General features: G+C 41.3%; 1 protein-coding gene across 3 annotated transcripts in view; it reads left to right on the top strand.

Annotated features, from left to right (window-relative positions):
• Gtdc1 (glycosyltransferase like domain containing 1) overlaps positions 1 to 19,962 on the top strand; it is a 618,171-nt gene that overhangs the window by 550,716 nt on the left and 47,493 nt on the right. For all 3 annotated transcript variants that reach the window (XM_032903252.1, XM_032903251.1, XM_032903253.1), the window contains one exon: positions 7,570 to 7,884. In XM_032903252.1, coding sequence (XP_032759143.1) covers positions 7,570 to 7,884 — 315 coding nt within the window. The remainder of the gene's footprint in view (positions 1 to 7,569; positions 7,885 to 19,962) is intronic.

Raw genomic sequence — 19,962 nt, 5'->3', positions numbered from 1 at the left:
TCTCAGGTGTGCCGTTAAGTTGCTAGTGAAAGATCTCTTCAATTTCTTTACCAGGGCACTTAGTGCTATGAAGTTTTCTCTTAGCACTGCTTTAATTGTGTCTCAAAAGTTTGGATGTGATTTGTCAACATTTTCATTAAATTCCAGGAAGTCTTTAATTTCTCCCTGACCAGGTTATCATTGAGTAGAGAGTTGTTCAGCTTCCATGTGTATGTGGGCTTTCTGTTGTTTTTACTGTTATTGAAGGGCAGCCTTAGGCCATGGTGATCTGATAGTATGCGTGGGATTATTTCAATCTTCTTTTATCAGTTGAAGGTTATTTTGTGATCAGTTATATGGTCAATTTTGGAGAAGGTACCCATGAGGTGCTGAGAAGAAGGTGTATTCTTTTGTTTTAGGATGAAATATTCTGTAGATATCTGTTAAATCCATTTGGTTAATAACCTCTATTAGTTTCACTGCATCTCTGTTAAGTTTCTGTTTCAATTACCTGTCCATTGGTGAGAGTGGGGTGTTGAAGTCTCCCACTATTATTGTGGGAGGTTCTATGTGTGTTTTGAGGTTTAGTAAAATTTCTTTTATGAATGTGGGTGCCCTTGCATTTGGGGCATAGATGTTCAGAATTGAGACTTTGTCTTGGTGGATTTTCCCTTTGATGAATATGAAGTGTCCTTCTTCATCACGCTTGATAAATTTTGGTTGAAAGTCTATTTTATTGGATATTAGATAGCAGCTCCAGCTTGTTTCTTAGGACCATCTGCTTGGAAGACCTTTTTCCATCCTTTACACTGAGATGCTGTCTTTGTTATTGAGGTGTGTTTCTTGGATGCAACAAAATGCTGGATATTTTTGGGTATCTAGTTTGTAGCTTATGTCTTTTTATAGGTGACTGGTGACTTGAGTCCATTAATATTGAGAGATATTAAAGACAGATGACTATTGGTTCCTGTGTTGTTGTTGTTTTGGGTTTTTTTCGGGGTTTTTTGTTTGTTTGTTTGTTTTTTGGTTTTTTTTGGTTTTTTGTTTGTTTGTTTTTGGTGGGTTTTTGGGGTTTTTGTTTTGTTTTGTTTTGTTTTTGGTAGGTGGCTTTATGTGTTTGTGGTTGTTGCCTTTTGGCTGTCTTTTAAGATGCTTAATATCTTGTCTTTTCTTTGGTGTAAGGACCTTCCTTGTGTTGCAGGTTTCCTTTTAGGATCCTCTGTAGGGCTGGATTGGGAGATAGATACTGTTTGAATTTGGTTTTGTCCTGGAATATTTTGCTTTCTCCATATATGTTGATTGACAGTTTTGCTAGGTATAATAGCCTGGGCTGGCATTTGTGTTCTCTTAAAGTCTGCATGACCTCTGACCAGGCTCTTCTGGCTTTTAGTGTCTCTGTTGAGAAGTCTGGTGTAATTCTGATAGTTCTACCTTTGTATATTACTTGGCCCTTTTCTCTTGCAGTTTTTAGTATTCTTTCTTTGTTCTGTGTTTAGTGTTTTGCTTATTATGTGATGAGAGCATTTTCTTTTTTTTTGCCCATTTATTTGGTGTTCTATAGGCTTCTTGTACCTTTATGGCCATCTCTCTTTTTAAGTTGGGGAAGTTTTCTTCTATGATTTTGTTTAAGACATTTTCAGGTTCTTTTTGCTGGAAAACAGTTCTCCTCTATTCCAATTATGCTTAGATTTCTTTGTGTGTGTGTGTGTGTGTGTGTGTGTGTGTGTGTGTGTGTGTGTGTGTGTGTGTGTCCTGAATTTCCTGGATGTTTGGGGTCAGAAGTTTTTTATGATTTGAATTTTCTTTGACAGTTGTGTCAATCTTTTCTACAGTATCCTCCAGCTTTTAGGTGTGCTGGTGTATTCAGGGTTTGCTGTGGTGGGAGAACAGAGTTTTGATGATGCCCATGTATATTGGCTTCTTTTGGTTATGATCCTGCGCTTGCCTCTTGCCATCTGATTATCCCTGGTGTTTGCAGGTCTAGGTGACACTGTCTGGAGTCTCTATCTTTTATCCCTGTGTTGCTTCAGGTCTCCTGGTAGGCCTGTGGCCCTGGCTGTAGCAGACCTCCTATGGGGCCTTCCAACTGGAGGATCTTCAGAGAGGCAGAGAAGCTGCTGATTTGTTGCCATGGCTGCAGTAGATTTCCTGGGAAGCCTTCAGACTGCTGTTGGGTCTTCAGAGGAGTAGTCAAGCTGTTATCCTCTGTGAAGCTGTTCTCCAGGGATCCCGCAGACTGTAGTTTCTGTTTCCCTGTGTGCAGTAGAACTCCAGGGAGTTTTTCAGTCTGTTGGGTCAGTTGCCCTGCATGACACAGATCCCCCAGGTGGTCTCCAGACTGTGGTGTCTGTTGCCCAGTTGACTTGTGAACAGAAGAATTCCTGGGATGCCTTCAAACTGTGGTGTCTTCAGGGGAGTAGATAAGCTGGTGACCAGTTGCTCAGTTGCCCTGTGTGCAGCATCTCCGGGGATGCATCAGGTTGTGGTGTCAAATGTCCTGAGTGCAGAAGATCTCCAGGGATACATCAGGGTATGGTATCTTCTGGCAGCAGACTAGCAGTCTCTCTCAGCAGAAAGGATCAGGCCCCCAATCTCTTTTCCAAAGCAAAACTATATATCATCTTTATCTTGGACTACAATTCGTAAACATGTTTACTCATTTGTCTATAGAACTATAGTCAGAAATTACTGTGATGAGTATTTTTATTACAATCTCCAGAGTAGTACATCTTCCATGACATTTCAGCTGAAGCATTCCCTTAGGCATTTCCTTGTTCTAAAGTGTGCCTTCCTTCCTCCTGAATCCCTCTCTGGTCAGCTCCAGAAATTACCTGAAACGGTGAAGAGGTTTTCCTTCACTTAGTGTCCATAGCAACATCATTTAAACTTATTTATTGCTTCTCCTGACTGACTTAAGGTCCAACTCTAGGTTTGTGTGTGTGGACTTGCAAAGGCTGGGAGGAGGGGATATGAATTTGGACCTAGGAAACACTTGCCTAAGCTTGTCTTTATAGTGTGCCTGGCATAGTACTGGGATTTTTGTGACTTTGGAGACTGTAGGACAAAGATGGGAAAGATTGGGTTTTGAAAAGAGGAACTGCAAGAAGGAACTCCCTTTCGTGCATTGGCTCTGAAGAAAGTTAGAAAGGAGAGTCCTCAGGCAAGTAACAGATTAGAAGTGTGGGTATGAGTGTGCTGAATCATAATCCTGAGAGGTCCCTGATCTGTGTTCTGATAGGCTGGTCTGTTTTTCTTTTGTTTTCTTTCTCTCCTTATTTCTCAAACTTCTCTCTCTTTCTCTCCTCATTAGCAGCTCCACAAGAGTTGAAGCTGAGGAAAAGAAGGAAGTGCTGAGACTTGAGCCTATCTGCAGAGTCTCTGTAGGTCAGTTCTAGGATACACATGACATTTGCATGTTAGTCCGGCTCTAAGGGATTTTATAAAGCATGAGAACAGTTTATTGCAGGTATCTCTTATGTGTGGATTATAAATAGTGTCTGGATAAGAACATTCTGGGTGGGTTAATTAGAGTGATGTCTATTGTTAACCAAACTGCTTGTTAGCATTATGCCTATTTGAACTTGGTATTGATGAGGAGTAATTGACCACAGAATTGCATTCCGAGAGGCAGAAAGGCTGTTGTTTTTTAATTTCTATTATGGCAATAAATTGTTTACATAAACATGTCTTTGAAAATATGAGCTCCAAGGCACAGAGATTCACTTTGTACAGGATGGTGAATAATATTGTTTTATTTTCAGATGAATGCATTTGTCCAGTCTGCCTAAAAGCCAGCTTTATTGAAATTAAGTAGTTAAAATTTGTTTTATTTTCTGCCATCACTTTTGCTACAAAGTGTATGATAGTAGTATTTTTAACTTACCCTAACTAAAGGAGGTGACCTGTTAAATCCAGGTAATTACCTAAATACTTCTTTGGGTGACAATTGCTATAATAAATAGACTGTTAAAGAAAAGTGTGAAAAAATATATAGATGAGTAAAAAAATTGCTATAGCCACCTACTTCTAGGTACTGGATTGTTATCTATGTTATTTATTGGTATTTTGTCTAGCTCAATTATTAAGTTTCCGTAGCTCTAGCATTCCATGGGGAATTTATTCTATGAGCTAATAAATTACACCGTCAGGGAGTTTTTCTTGAAATTCAGCTTAAAATTTCCCATTCTTAATTTCATCTCATTATTCCTAGTTATACCCCCTTGTACCAGGCTAAATAATTATTCTTTCTCCTTAGAGACGCCTATTATGTATCCGTCTAGTTGTCACTTCACCAGGCCATTCATATTTAGCTCCTTTAATCTGTCCTCATAAATCAACTCTTCCATTGCCTTAATCATTATTATTGCTCTTCTAAGAACTATCTAATTTTCAAACATATACAGTTGTCAGGGACCCCAGTGAAATCAGCATTCAGTGAGAATCAGCGTCTTCCAACCTCTGCAGAAGACCCAGAAGCCAGTGCTGGGCCAGGTCAGACCCAGAAGCCAGTGCTGGGCCAGGTCAGACCCGGAAGCCAGTGCTGGGCCAGGTCAGACCCGGAAGCCAGTGCTGGGCCAGGTCAGACCCGGAAGCCAGTGCTGGGCCAGGTTAGCACTTGCTCATCTGAGCTAGTTCAGGATGTTTCCAGGGACGTTCTCCTATGTCCATCCTGATCTCAAGATAGTCTGTTTTCATGGGTTCATGAGATAGGATTTGTAAGCCCTTTGAGGTACTGTCCTGATTATATCCTGCATCTTCCCTTGTCCTTATTCCATACCACCTACCAGGCAGCTGCTACAACCGATCGTCCTGAGGATGCTTTGGTAAGCTTGGGGAGTATAATCAGGCCTGGAACCTACCAACCTCACAATTCCTTGTCAGTTATCAACTCTTATTGTTTACAGCCCTTGAGCCAGTCTCCTATCCTCTTTAATTTGCAATTTCCCTCACATTCTAGACAGTATAAATAGATTTTAATAGAGTAAGATGGGTCATGATACTCTTTTCTAAAAGTGAAGATATTGTTTCAATTCTCATTGATTTATTTGTAGTTGTGAATCCTTTGTGCACTGTTTGTAATTTTGTTGGAATGGGATTTTTTTCCTTTGCTGGCATTCTTTATCTACATAAACAAGTAGATGTAACGTTTCTACTGCCACTTTCCAGATGTGCCCAGGCTGGAGGCTCCTAATCTGACTAGCTGTCCTTCTTTCCAGGAAGTTAAAGATATCTCTCTCTCTCTCTCTCTCTCTCTCTCTCTCTCTCACACACACACACACACACACACACACACACGCGCACACACACACACACACACACACCCCTCCCTATCCATTGTGGTCCTCAGTGAGAACTTAAGGTGCCCTTCGTATTTTGATTTTGTTTTAGGAAGAAGGTTCATTCATTCTTTTAAAACTTCAGTACCTATGATGTGTCATTACAATATGTAAATGCCCAGGTTTTTTTCCACTTTAAATCAAAGACTGTCTCATCATTTTATTTAAAAATGTAGAAAATTGGTACAATTCTTTGTAGTTCTCTCTGTGTGCCGTCATCTGTTTAGCCTAACTCAGGAAGACAGGAGTTCCACGTACTGTTGATCTAACTGTTTGGAACCAGACTAGATACGAGGCTTCATAGAACAAGCACAGGAGTCCCTGAAGACGCCTTTTAGTGGTAGACTCTCTCAGTGCTGAGCAATGGATAAGCTGTCGAGTTCTCGTAGGTTCCCTATGCTGCTTTCTGGTGTTGTTCATCAGGCCTGGCTTTAGGCTTAGTTAACTCTGCCGTTTCCATGAGCACTGCCCTCACTCCTCAGCACACCTGACTTGTTCATTTTTGAATATCTTTTACTGTCTGAACTTCCGGCCCATCCCTCTCCTCCCCAGCCCCCACCAAGGAGGCATGTATGCACACATATGAATGTTTTTAGTTTTAATCACAACCTTTATTTACCTTGCTAGAAATAGAGGACCTGAACTAACCGGTTTAGGAAATAAGTCTTCAGATTCTGCACTTGGTATCTAAAACAGTTTTGTTTTATTGTTTTATTTTTCAGTTTCCTCTTTCCTTCACCTTTGCAAGAAAGCCATTTATTAGCTTTTACAAACTACCCGCTCCCTAGTAAATCCTGCCATTCATCACCTGTGTTATAATTTTTTACTGTTTCCCAAGAATCCCGCTTCTTTCTCAGCAAGTGTCCTCAGGGGAATAGCCCAAAGTTCCTGTGCCTTCCTCACCTCTCCTCCTGGATGTCACTCATAAACCCTTATCCTCTCAGGGCTTCTGCCTGTCCCACCCACAGAGGGACGCTCTGTGAGCACGCTCAGCCGTCACCAGGGAATGGTTGAAGTGGTGAGCTGCCCGCTCCAAGGCCTTCTGAAGGGTCTGCTTCTGTACCATGCTCTGTGGAGGGAGGCTTTTGTTTCATCTCTAGAGTGTGGCACTATTTCAGAATCCCTTCCTCCACCTATAACTGTAGCTTACTCTGCTTACAGGAGTTTTCTTCCCCACCTGCCCCTTACATACATGTATTCTCTGTTTATTCACTGACGAGACAGTTTAGGAAAAGGCCTAGTCTCTGGATGAGCTTTTACAAACTACCTGCTCCCTAGTAAATCCTGCCATTTACTCTCGGGTTCTGAGAGTTCAGTCACCTGGCCCAGCCAGCGTCTCCAGACCTGCTTCCTGGGTTGGGTGCTACTCCAAATGAAGCCCTCTTCCTCCACATCCTTTTCTACCTTCCTCCAAACACAGAACTTGCCTGCGTGTAAAATCTTTCCATAACGCCGTCTTTAAGCTTTTACTGGTCTACAAGTCAGGAATATTCCTATTTCCAGTGTCAGAAGTTAGAGTGTCTGTTACTGTATAGAAGGTGTTGCTAGCATACACTAGGTGGCTGCCCATTCGCTGTCTCCCACTCTCAGCACTCTCGGTTTGCTCCCTATATATGGAAAGCTCCTTAAGGTTATAGCTTGTAGTGGTATAGATGACTGTTTCATTTTAGGCTATGTTAGAATCTTTGTAAAGATTTTTAAATTTCAATTCTTTCAAATCAGTACTGTATTTAGCTCTGATTGACAAAGGACTATAGAAATACATAGATATGAAAATTACAAAGAGTAAAATGTATTTCAAGAGACATCAACTTAATAGAGTATGTATAGGTTCCCAGGAACACAAAAGAGCCCATGAACAGAAGTGGCAAGGTTAACCAAGGAAGATGTCAGTGAATGGCGAGAGTTGTTTTAGGCCTTGGCATGACTGCATACAGAAAATGGGAATCCAGAAAGACAAATGAGTGAGTGACGACAAACTACATCCATGGCCGTGTGGTCTACAGTATGGGCCACATCAGTTTGTAGCCACAAAACCTCTTGGAGACTGTTAAGAAAGTCTTGGCCAACTTCAAACCTTCCGGCTTCCTCTTGGTGACTAATACTTGTTGCACTTTTCCTGAGAACTTTTGTCATAGCAGCTTCATTTTCTCTCAGTTTTGTGTGTCGTCACTGTGTCCTTATAGGAAGGTAAGGGACTAATTTTACTTTTTTTTTCCCACTAAAAGCATATTGCATTCCCTTTTTGTAACAGATTCATGCCCAAGCACAAAATAGCCCACTTAAGGAGGATGCTCAGCCTTATTGGAAATGATGCTGCAGCGCTGTCTGTGACGCTTCCTCCCCAACCAGAGCAGAGGCTTTCTAAGAAGTCACTGGAGAATTTTGAATCAAAGTCTGATGAACACCCTGGTCTTGATACTGAACAAGAAACCCTGGACACCCCAACAATCCACAAATCAGGCTCCCTTCCTGTGAGCGAAGAAAACCTGGCTCTTGGTCACAGCACCTTTTTGTGTGGAGCTGAAGATCAGCAGAGACCGCTGCACATTACATGGCCGCACAGGTGGTAAGTCAGGACACGCCACTCTCTACGTGTTACAAAATGTGTTTTCGTGGTGGACTTTCTAACCTGATGTCCTTGTAGCTTTAGCAAAGGATGGCTTGGAATTTCTCTTACAGATTCACTTAGCAGTGTTACTATGCCAGTACAGCACCAAGGCAGCAGTGCCCATAACTGTACATTAACTATTGTGGTTTAATCTTATATGAGAATTATAGATAACACTTGTAATGATTTGTTCAACCCGTAATAGCAGCCAGACACATTTAAAACATCAAATGTTATTCACGAAGTTTCAAAGGAGAAAAATCGTATGCCATTGTACACTCCCAGTGCCTGTTAATCCAGTCAGTTCACATGTGGACTTCAGTAGCGCGCATCACTGTTAGAACGATCCTCTCCGCTCCTTACTCTTGCTTTGACCAGTGGCAAATGGACAGCTTCATTTTATTTGCAGTGGATTACTGCATGTGAAGCGTCTCCCTCCTGCCAAATGCCTTTATGTTGTGCTAGTCAAAATTGTCTAGCTGAATGTCTTCTCATCACAGGAAAATCAATGCAGCATATAATTCCACCAAATATAAACTCGTAAACCTAGCCCTGGCTTCTATAAATTAGGATTTAAGGAGGTAAAATGTCCTGATAATCTTCGGTATTAGGCATGAATATTTTAATCTAGTTTTTATTCCTCCCAGTTAGTTTAATCTGCATGTGGCCTGATTAGAGTTGCTTCCCCTACAGATTATGGCCTCTTTATTGCCGCAATGCTGGGCTGATCATTAGGTCCGATTGAGAGCAACTGTTTGCAGGTGAAGCAATAAGCACACACCGGCAGGAAAGCGCCTTTGCCCAGGATTTGCCTCCAAGCATATTAAAACTCCTCGAGCTCCCAGTTGATCTGCAGCATCTGGTACCTGAAGGGATTCTGCCTTTGATTCTGAATGCATGAACCTGAAATTTAGGGACTAAGCATTGTTATGAGATGCAGTTTGGGGCTTGTCTGTTCACTGTCACCCTTCCAGCCTCATGTCCTCAGAGCGTCACAGGGCTGTCAGTATTCTTTCATGTGCCTTCAAGTACAGTGGGTTGGGATGAAATGAACCTATTTGAAGGTAAAGTACCCACTCTCATTCCTGCCTTCTGCAAACCTCTAGTCCACTAACCTTTGCTTCCCTCTAAATGAATAGTTACTACAAGAAAGTCAGTTCTAAAAGTTTGGTTCTGTATTTTCATAAAAATGTTAAATAATTTGGAGATCATGGGTATAAAACAATTTAGAGGCAAGGTTCTCACAACATTGAGAACCATGTTATTCAACACTTTGCACAAAATTAGACAGAGCTATGTTAATAAAATTAACAATATTAAATTGAATAATTCCCTCTCTTCCTTTGTATATTTTTGCTTTAATTTAATTTAATTGCCTAAAGTTAGTTGCTTAAAGAGATGCAGCATGATGTTTGTGCACATTCTTATTGTTAGAGCTAAATTATTTTTAATTTGGAGAAGAGGGGAAAAAAGCTGCATCGGCAAGAGTAAATGCCAAAATATAAAAGTAACACATTCATCCTTACGGGTAATATAGTAGAACATTGGAAACTTGGAGGTTGCCAGACACATAGCTAACATTAGGGCTAATTTTGAAAATCTAGCGTGCAGTCAATTTTACTGATGCCTGGGGACATACAAGGTAGAAGCTGACAAGAGAACTAATTTTGTTTGGGTTATTTACTGCTATGCATCATCCACGGGTTCCCGCCTGACACACAGCTATATGAAGGGGATATTATCACACACTAAAAATTTATGTTGACATTCGATATTTGTTCAATATGTCAGCAGTATTACTTTCATAATCAAAAGAGTAAGAAAAAGAAAAAAGAAAAGCACTTTATGCTCATATAGATATATCTTTTTAATAACAGTCTATAAGGTTAATATAGTTTACCTTTGAGAGTATACAATGAAAACAAGCAGGGTTAGGAGGGGAAATGACAGAAGGCATCAACCCGAGCTGTTTGTTTGCCATTACCTACGCGAGCCATGTCAGCTCTCTGGCCCGCGTCTGATAGCTATTTGTTGTACAGAGAGCACAGCATAAAAAAAATATCAAACTCTTAATACTATTGTGTGCCCATAACCATCTGTCACTGCTAGCCTGGAGATGAGAGGAAGATTAGGAGGAATAAACACTGAGCCGCCGAGCATTGGTAAAGCCTTCGGGCAAAAAACTCTTGTGGGGACATCAAAGACATTCTAATTCCGAGGCAGTCAAGGATTACAGTGTGTAACCTGTGCTGACAACAGATAAATGACTGGCAATATTGTGCCAGAGCTGTTGGGTCCTGCATGGAGTACTGATGATGATGATGATGATGTTATCTTGCAGAATGGACTCTGCTGGGATAATTTTATGATAAAACACTTTTTTCAAATGCCACTGGGTCTAGGCAGACATTTACTAGCTACAGGGGTAGCAATCAGTTTCTTCAAAATTTACTGTTCTAAGCCCATTAGAGTTCCGGCACAGCAAGACTCTTCAATGAAAAGCTAAAATGCCTATGTTTTCTTTAGGAGAATATATGCAAATGTTGGGAGCTGAACTCCTACCCTTTAGTGGTAGGTGCTTTATCATCTGATTTATGTAAATTTCCTCATAAAAATCAGTTTATTTTTAATTGGTGAATATGAATTAGAAAATTAAGACTGGTTCATCCCCATCTTCAAGCACGCATTCATTTAGACTTCATTGTATGGCTGGAGATCCTGTCATTGACCTATCGCTATGAATTGTGTTCTCAGGGAAAGCTTGCTTTCCCTGGAAATGAGTGGGGCTGTCTGGGTCTCTTACGCAGTCCCGTTCGTTCACTGCTCCATGCTGTGGCCTCTGTGCCCTGGTCTGCATCTGAGCCACTTTAACTCGTGCATTCCTTCTGAGTAGCTACGGAAGCTCTGCTCTCTGTTGCATTTTTGTCTTGGTCATGCCCATTTTCTAGAGGAGAATGGACAGGGGAAGTAGCAGCAGTGTTCTCCCTCCTCAGCATCATCATGAGAACCGTGTCGTGAAGTCTGCAGAGCTCCCATGATGGGATCATGAACGGTCTCAAATACTGTGTTCAACCTCTAACACATCCTGTACTGAGTCCACCAAATGTTGAGCCTCCTTTGTAAAATATGTATCAAAAGCAAAAAGTGACATTTTCTAAAAGATACATTCTGACTTTTTATATGTGTTGAATAAAATGTCTGTGTGCGAGAACAGACCCTTAAATGCAAGGTCTGCGTCTCTTTGGTCTTTCTGAATCTGAGATTGTTAAGGGCTATAATACAACCTATGCTGACAGTAGATAAATAACTGACAGTATTTTAGCAGACTCTCTGGGCTCTCTGCAGAGTCATTTGTTTTCTCCTTTCTACCCAGTCCTTAATGTTTTGTTATAACCATCTGTAGCAGGACACAGCTAATAGAAAGGACTTAGAGAAAGACCTATGAAAAGCACTGCATTTGGCAATGCTTGTTTTTTAAAGCTGTTTCTTTCCAAAAAGTACAACGTTGCACCAGCTCCAACCTTTATGTAAAGGTTTCTGTATTGCAGTGGGCACAGACACACTGCTGGATGGAGAGTGAAAACAAGCGTAGAACACAGTGGATGCTCAGGCTTGTCCAGGCCCCTCTCCTCCAAAAACACTCTTAAAAATGGGTGAGCCAGTCAGATGGGCCAGAGGCTGAAAGCTTACCCAGGAAGCCTGAGGACCTGAGTTCTAATTCCCAAGCCTATGAAAATGTGGAAGGAGGGAACCAGTTCGACAGAGCTGTCCTCTGTCCTGTACCTGCCCTCGCACATATTCTCATGGTAATCACAAAGGTTTACAAAAGGAGCAAGACACCAAAGGGCTTTTCTTTAGATTATACCTATGAGTGTTTACTATTTTAGACATGAAAACTGAGGACGGTATGTAAATTACATTCTCCTCCTCCTCCTCTTCTTGCTCCTCCTCCTCCTCCTCTTGCTGCTGCTGCTGCTGCTGCTACTCCTCCTCCTCCTCCCCCTCCTCCTCCTCCTCCTCCTCCTCCTCCTCCTCTTTTTTGGTATTTTGGTTTGTTTGTTTGAGACAGGGTCTCATCTTACCATGTTGCTCTGTCTGTCCTGGAACTCACTATGCAGAACAGGCTGGCCTTGAATTCACAGAGATCCACCTGCCTCTGACTCCTGCTAGGATTAAAGGCATGTGCCACTATGCCCAGTTCATATTGTCACTTTAAATAACAAGAATACAATAATGAGTACATGGTGACAAATTATGTTCTGTAAAAATTAATAGTTTCCAAAATAAGAAATACTAGTGAAGAAATGTCATTAATTTACTACATCTCTATACCTGCTGGCAATGTGCCATTTAAGTAGAAGACCATGAAGAAAATCCTGCTCCATAGAGATAGCACTTTAAAAGGAGTGTTGTGGGGACCATTATGCATACGTAGGTACTCTTCTTTGATGCTATATCAGAACTTAATAAAGGGCTTTGTTAAAGGTTAGTTGCACCATGGAATCTGGAGCTACCACATTGCATTATCCATGGTCTGTTCCTTGCAAATTGAATAGATCTAGTGTCATGTGCAGGTCTCATGGAAAGCAGAGCCTCACCACATAATAGAGGTTTGCTGCTCATTGATGCCATTGATCATGTGATTTTGAGACATCAGTATAAATCTCATAAGAAACATGCTTGAGTCTTAGAAAGCTGTTAAGCTCATGGTATGGCTGCAGTTTCACCAAAATTCTATTGGCCACTTAAATACCTGAATTTATGGCAAAAACACATATATCAGTTATCTTCCTTAAAGTGAGCTTCACATAGTTCATATTTGAAAATACCCAATTACAATTAGCAGTGGTACGTGTGTTGTTCATTGAGGTAAACTCCATTTCCTAAAGAAAGCAGCTGTTTTATTTCAGAAACCCAGCATTCATACAAATACTTATTCTAAAGATGACTGTTAATATCGTAATTTTTATAAAAGTTATTTTATATCCATTTCTAATTGCTTGAACTTATTAGAATCATTACAGTTAAAGGTTTCTGATTGGTTCACTGAGATGGCTTAACACATAAGGGCTCTTGATGTCAGACCTGACTACATACATTCACTCCCAGAGTCTACGTGGTAAAAAGACGGCTCCAACTCCCACAAGTTGTCTTCTCACCTCTGCATTTGCACTGTGGCTTGTTAATTCACACACAAACACATAAAAATCCTAAGTGTAAACTGTTTTTAAAGTCCCCCATTACGTCTTTATTTGAACTGTGGGAGAACTGTTGGTCAGAACTTTTCACTTTGAGTAGATTGAATTCTCGTGGTCTACCTGGCAATTGCAGCTCTTTCCATAAAATAGTGCCCATTTGATTTATGCAAAGCTGATGACAGTTAAGGGAATGAATTTAGAAAGGACAAAACTTAGTCATCAGGACTTGAAATGTCTTCAGGTGACTAGTTGAGGAAGCATGAGCCCTACCTAACATGGGAAGAATTGGCATCCATGCCTTTAGAGGCTTTGGTGACCCCTAATGAAAATAGTTGATGCAAAATAGAAAGCTGTGCATTAAGACGTGGTAGTGAAATAAATTATTTTATTTCTTGATGCTAAAGTTTAGCACACAGCTTTAAAAACCAAGTTGATACCTACCTCTGAAATGCACATTAGACAGTTGGACAAAGGCTTGCCTTGGTTTCTCACTGCCAAAACAACTGGGGAGAGCAGTTTTGCAGTTCTTGCTTTAGAGAATGTTTGCAGGTCTGTGCAGGGGCCATACATTCCATATAAAGAACAGGGAACCTTGTGCCGGTGTTCAGAGACGGGCATTCTGTGTTCAGTTTCAATGTTAAATGTAAATCTCGTGCCAACAGAAAAATGGCCCTCACAGAACACTAATTCTGGGGACAGTGGTCATGTGGATGGCCACATGTCCTCCAGTCTCCTAGTGCACTTGGCTCCAGCCTCCTTGGATTTGAGAGAAGACTGCTTTCTTAAGGAGAGGTGATGCCACAGACCCTTCTAGTACCTCAGCCATTCTCAAAACTCAGTGACTTCAGTGAGTTTTGTAGTTACCTCTCAGCCAATCAAAGATCACATGAATAAGATTATGTTTGATTATAATCATTCCCAAATCAATAAGTTTTCTTCAGATGTATTTTTTCCCAGAGGGTTATTTTTGGGGGAGAGGGGGAAGATTTTATTTATTTGTTTGACCTATCCATAAAGAATTTCAAATTTGCACCATTAAAAAAACTCTCAAGAATTTCTATTAGAATTTGAAAAGGCGCAAAAACTAACCTAAAATTTCGATGTAGTATACCACCTAATAATTTGATGCTGTTACACAATTCTACAATTTTCTCTTATATAGGATTTTATACGAAGTAGGAAACAGTACAAAAGTAAGTAATAAAAAAAATAAACCTTACCTAATCTCCATGTATAATTCCTGTTACCTACTTACAGTCTCTTTGCTGACTGTTTCCCAGACTACAGAATGTATCAGCAAAGTTGATACAATCCAAGCTTGTCTGCTTCTTGGTATAAGTTTGACCTATTACATGTGAGGTCGGATAAACAACTTGTACCTGTCATTATCTTGGTGATGTTATCACTAGAGTAACTTTAACTAAAGTTCCCATTGCCCTTTCTTTGCTTAATGTGGTTAAAAATGTGTCTACACTTCACAAACCTACAGTTACTGTGAAGATGTTTGAGTCCGATATGATTATAACATAACCACTGAAGACTCACGTCTCCCTTTGCCTCTTCCTGTTTCCCATGTTGACCAGATACTTTAATTATCATTACGAGTGGGTTAGCAAGTAGATGGCTCACTGGTATGTATGGGCGTGTAGACAGATGAGTGCATAGCTAAATGGAATTGCTTTCCCTGCGGCAGGCCCTGCCCTGTGTGCATTGTGCAGTCCTGTATACCGTATAGGCATGGAATAGAACTTCATACTTTCTACATGCTACCTTGTCACTTGCATCATGATTTAAATGATGCCATTTGTAAGTGCCAAAGCCTGCTAGGCTAGAGACACAGGCTTTTGAGTGGATGTGAGGTTGTTTCAGAGTGAATGACACGAGAGGACTCAGTGATTTCAGGTAGTCACCAGTTGCCGATGAGCTGTCACCTGCTCAGGCAGTCAGGAGGGATGGCTGCAGACGTAAGTGGAGTCAGTCAGTATCCCAGGGCACAGGTGGAGGCAGCCGTGTGATCAGCACTGCTTTAGAAGGTCTCTGACTTCTGCTCCGACCTCTTCTGTATAAAATATCATGGAACTTGTAAATAAAAATCCTTCATGAGTGTGTTAAAACTGAACAACTCATTGTAACAGAGATGATAGCATTTGGGGAAAAAGCCTCGAATTGATTAAGAACCAAAGTAATTTCTCAGTTGTCATTAAAAATTAATCTAGAAGGAAGATTGCTGTAGAATGCCTTCTACCCGCTTCTTCACCATAATCCGGGTGCTAATACTAGAAATAGCCACTAAAATCACTTTTTAAACTCTTACCAAAATCCAAGTAAATGGGATCCTGTGGCTTTTGTCGGTTTTGTAAGGTGAGGCTCAGTGGCCAATCTCTTTCATTACTCAGCCCAAAGATTTCCCAGGTAGACTATTAAAAGTTATTTAGGGGTGCCCTGCTTCGTTTTGTCTTTGTTGGCTCTGCAACTAATTAGCTATTTCAACCATATTCATTTTCATTTTAGCATCACTTATTGGTTAAACAAAAGAAGAAATTCACACAAAGAGGCAGATGTTAGAGAGTTGTGTTCGGTTAGGGAGTCCCTCGCAGTGCCCAGTGCCCATCCTCTGTTGAAGGAAATGGTGTGTCACAGTCTTCTTCAAAAGCATGTCTTTCTTTGCTGTCCTTTTTCATTAATTTAGATATGTTTCTAAGATGGTCCATGATGTTACTTCTAATTATGGTTACATGCAGTTAATTTCCTTTTTTCCTAAGCTTGGTGTGAAAGACAGTTTCCTCCCAATGAGTGCAGGGGCCCACTGGTTATTCAGGAGTGGAGGGGATACTGAGGGAGCTGATCTTCCTGTTGCCCTAGCAACACATTTATTTACCAGGGTTGAAATGACATGAGTTAATACAGCGCATACCTGCTGATCGGCACACTCCTCTATTCCAGCTGCAGTTCACAATTAAGTCCTGGACAGCTACAGCCAGGGGTTAATGTGCCTCATTAGGAGAACTGGGTCATTACTGGGAAATCAAGGCACTTAAGGCAGCATGGGTAAAATACAAAATTCAGCATCTAGAAGAGTGAGGCTCTTTTATGTTAATTAACCTTATTTTCCTAGGTTTAAAAAAAAATCTTACATGAGCATGTCAGTGGATCAATTAATTGAAAAAAGCTAGGATACTTTACTCTGACTTGCCTTCATTTCCTTTGCAGGGATTTCATTATTTTATGGAAAATTCTTATGTCTATATGATGAGTAAAAAGGGTATTAAAATTAAGAAGGGAATCATCATGGAAATCAGTTTTACCACAAGGGAGTGAGCAAATAAAAGCCTTGGCAATGAAAATAAATAAGCTGTGCTAATGCCTCACCTAAGGAGCGGCACGTAAGCCTGTAAGACCTACCGTGTTTACAGGGACCTCCTCTCCTCTTTATTAAGCAGTTACATAGTTATTTGACCTTCAGAAACAGAAACTTTGGGAAAGTGGTTTTGGTGATTTGAAATATCCTTCTTGCAGAAGGCTGAGTAGCACTTAAACCTTAACATTTTAGTTCCTAATTGACTTTTTAAAAATATAAGCAAAATTAGATATACTGGTTGAAAGTTTTTTTTTTGTCAAACTGTCTGAGTAGTGTTTTTTTTTACTTGATATGTTCATAAATAATGTATCAAGACCCTTCTTAAAGCTTTATTTTCTTATTTCTTTAAAGAGCCGTTATGTTGAAAGTGGGATGTTTGCAGAGGAGAAACAGATTTAAAGCACTGAGCACTGTTCCATGCCCATCACCCCGGCCTTCTCTGGAGCCTCTTCTTGCCACCTCCTGCACTTCTGGGCCCGAATGGACACACACAAAAGCAAACAGGGTCTCTCTAGTCTTTCTCTCCAAAACACTTAGCCTCTTCAGCTCTAAACCAAAATTGCATGTTATAAACTGTTTTAAGATTAAAACCCATTGATTAAGCCTTACAGGATGTAGCATTCGTACTGATGCTCCCTCACCTGAAATTAAAGTGACTACTTGTGGGACCGTGAAAGGTAGCCTGGTTCCTGTCTGAGCTAAGACTAGAAGCCACGGAGACCCTGAAGGGATGGTAGATGTTTCGCCTGATTCCCAGGCACCAGGCCCTGTCACTAGCTGTAGTCCTCCACAGATTTGTGACCATCAGTCACATAAGGGCAAGGCCCCAAGCCCCTCCACAGGTAGAAGAGGTGACCATAGGTCACAGAGGCTCAAGACAGATCTCCATTTTAATGAGGTACCTAAAGGCCTGGAGGGCTTAGCCAATGAACTCTCCTTCCCAGACACTCCCCCCTGCAAAAGGTATTTAATCTAAGGCCCACCCTGAGAAGCAGGGTATGGTTTTACACATCCACTTCCCACCATCACAATAAATGCCTTAAAACCATGGACTGCCTCTTCTCATCAGGATCCACCGTAGGGAGCCATGGAGAAGGCCTTTGCCTAGAGAGCTGCTGTCTAATCTCCTGTAGAAGACCTCTGTGTGCTCCCAGCCATGATCACCAAGTCAAGCCCAAGCTCAAGCCATCCACTGATAAGCCAAGGACCATCCCCCCAGGACCAGTTCCCCCTCCTACACACACACACACACACACGCACACGCACACGCACACGCATACACACGGACTCACAGGCTCTGGGACCCTGTCCCACACCTCAGACTATGCTTTCCCTCCCTGGGAGTGGTGTCCTGGGGCTTCCCTACAGACCAAGACCCACCCAGTAAAGGCAGTCAGCATCCCATATCCTTCCTCCCCAAGTGGCCGAGCCCTGTGGCAGAACAGAGGTGGGACCCCATAACCCTACAACTACTGTGTTTCTTAGGATTATTTTTCACTCTCAAAAGTCATTTTCCTCTTACAGTGAGGTCTTCAGATACTTCCTTAGGAGACAGTCCTCATCACACCCGTGCATACACTGTTAGGCATCCTTGGATTGGCATGCAGTGTTGGTACTATATGCACTAATTGCTTGGCCTCAGGTTGCCATGCCATGGTAACTCCAAGCTTGCCACAGTAGCTGACTGACACCCTGAGTGTTGCTGGTTTTGAAACAGTGTATTCTGAGATTGGCTGTGTTCTTCAGCTGGGACCAGTCTGTGGCTTCAGCAAGAGCATCCCCAGGGTGAAGCCCCAGAGTGAGAGCAGAGGACAAAGACTGTAGGTGTTCCCTAAACTACGTTCTCTTTTCCTTGGGAAGACAGTCGGAGCACACTTTCTAGTCTCTTTGGGGTAGCTGCCTGACTGAATCTTAGCATTTCCTCAGAATGGTAGAGCTGCTTCCAAGCTAGGACAGCAGGAGACATCCCAGGCCTTCTCTCGTGCTCCTCTTCCTGTCCATCTAGACATAGCTGTCACTTGATGATGATAGTTCTGGAACATTGGATAATGCTGGATAGCAAGGCCACTTGTCATATGTCTGTCTACCAGCCTGGTGTTACAAACAAGGTTTTTATGCATTCTCTGCCCGTGTGTGCTCTGCCCATGTAATCTGTGAGCCCGACTCAGGTGGTCTCAGGAGCAGTAGTGCTAACAGAAGAGGCCAGGATACACCTGAAGATTTTGGCTGTACTGGGCAAATGAAGTTGCTATTTATTTAGTGAGGTGGAAAACCTGTTACATTAGAAAGATGGTTTTGGCCCGAAACTAGAAATTTCTAACCGAGCATTGATACCCAAGTGTCAGTCCGATGAGAAAGAAGGGCTGAGGATAGCAACCTGGGAATTATCAGCAAGATATGTACAACTTCTTTAAAGAATTTTTAATATGCTAGACTTTAAATTTAAATTTTAGCTTCCTGATTTTAAACACTGAATTTATTCTAAGTCTAAGGATATCAGTTGTGCCCTCCTACAGTTTTGACAGAGCCTTTACCCTAGTTGTGATTGTCCTTTGCATCATGTCTGAAGATAGGTCACCCACTCTCTAGTGTCAGTCAGTTCCTTCTTTAGAAGAAGGGGATAATGTAGCCTGTGTTACAAGATTAAAGATGATGTATGAAAATGAGCTAGCTCACACACTTCCTGGCCAAGAAAAGAAATCCTAATAAACCAGCATTGACTATTTTTATTAGTGAATTAAGCCAAGTACTTCATTAGCTGACACAGGACTCTTATTCTCGCCTATCTCCTATTGGTTAAAATCCATTTTTCTTAACTCTTCTAGAAAAAGAAAAAGAACGATACAGCTAAATAAAGTCATCTTTTTTTGTCTCCATTTTCAGCCTACCAAAACAAGTACATACTGTGCAAAAAAATGGAATTAAACTACAGAAGAAACACTTCTAAGTGGCTGGCTTGGAAATGAAGTATCTCAAAGGCAGGCTACCAACTGTCACTTCTCATTGTGTGACTGTTAGGGTATTACTAAACCTACATGGAAAGGCTTTTTTTTTTTTTTTCTGAACTTTTACTTCAAGCACTCACACTGTAAATATCACAAATTATTTCTATTTTTAACAAGATGGATGCCGTAAGCTTTTGAGTAATAATGATGGTGCCTAGATAGCAAGAAAATAAATCACATGACTTAGATATGGCTTGGTGGCCTGAAGACATTAACTAAAGACACAGACAGTCAGTACTACAAGGTAAGCCAAGGTCAGAACAATCATTTAAAAATGTGTTGGCCAGAATGTAAGAAGAGGATGGGAATGTGTACTGGCTAGTCCTATGTCAGCCTGACACAGCGAGAGTCATCAGAGGCCCTCAGTTGAGGAAATGCCTCCGTGAGATCCAACTGTAAGGCCTTTTCTCAGTTAGTGATGAATAGGGAAGAGCCAAGCCCATTATGGTTGATTCCATATCCAGGCTAGTGGGCC

This window comes from Rattus rattus, chromosome 5 (assembly GCF_011064425.1).
Source record: "Rattus rattus isolate New Zealand chromosome 5, Rrattus_CSIRO_v1, whole genome shotgun sequence".
In the NCBI taxonomy this organism is placed as follows: Eukaryota; Metazoa; Chordata; class Mammalia; order Rodentia; family Muridae; genus Rattus; species Rattus rattus.
The sequence above is the reverse complement of the archived record's forward strand: the minus strand, read 5'-3'. Positions and strand labels throughout refer to the sequence as shown.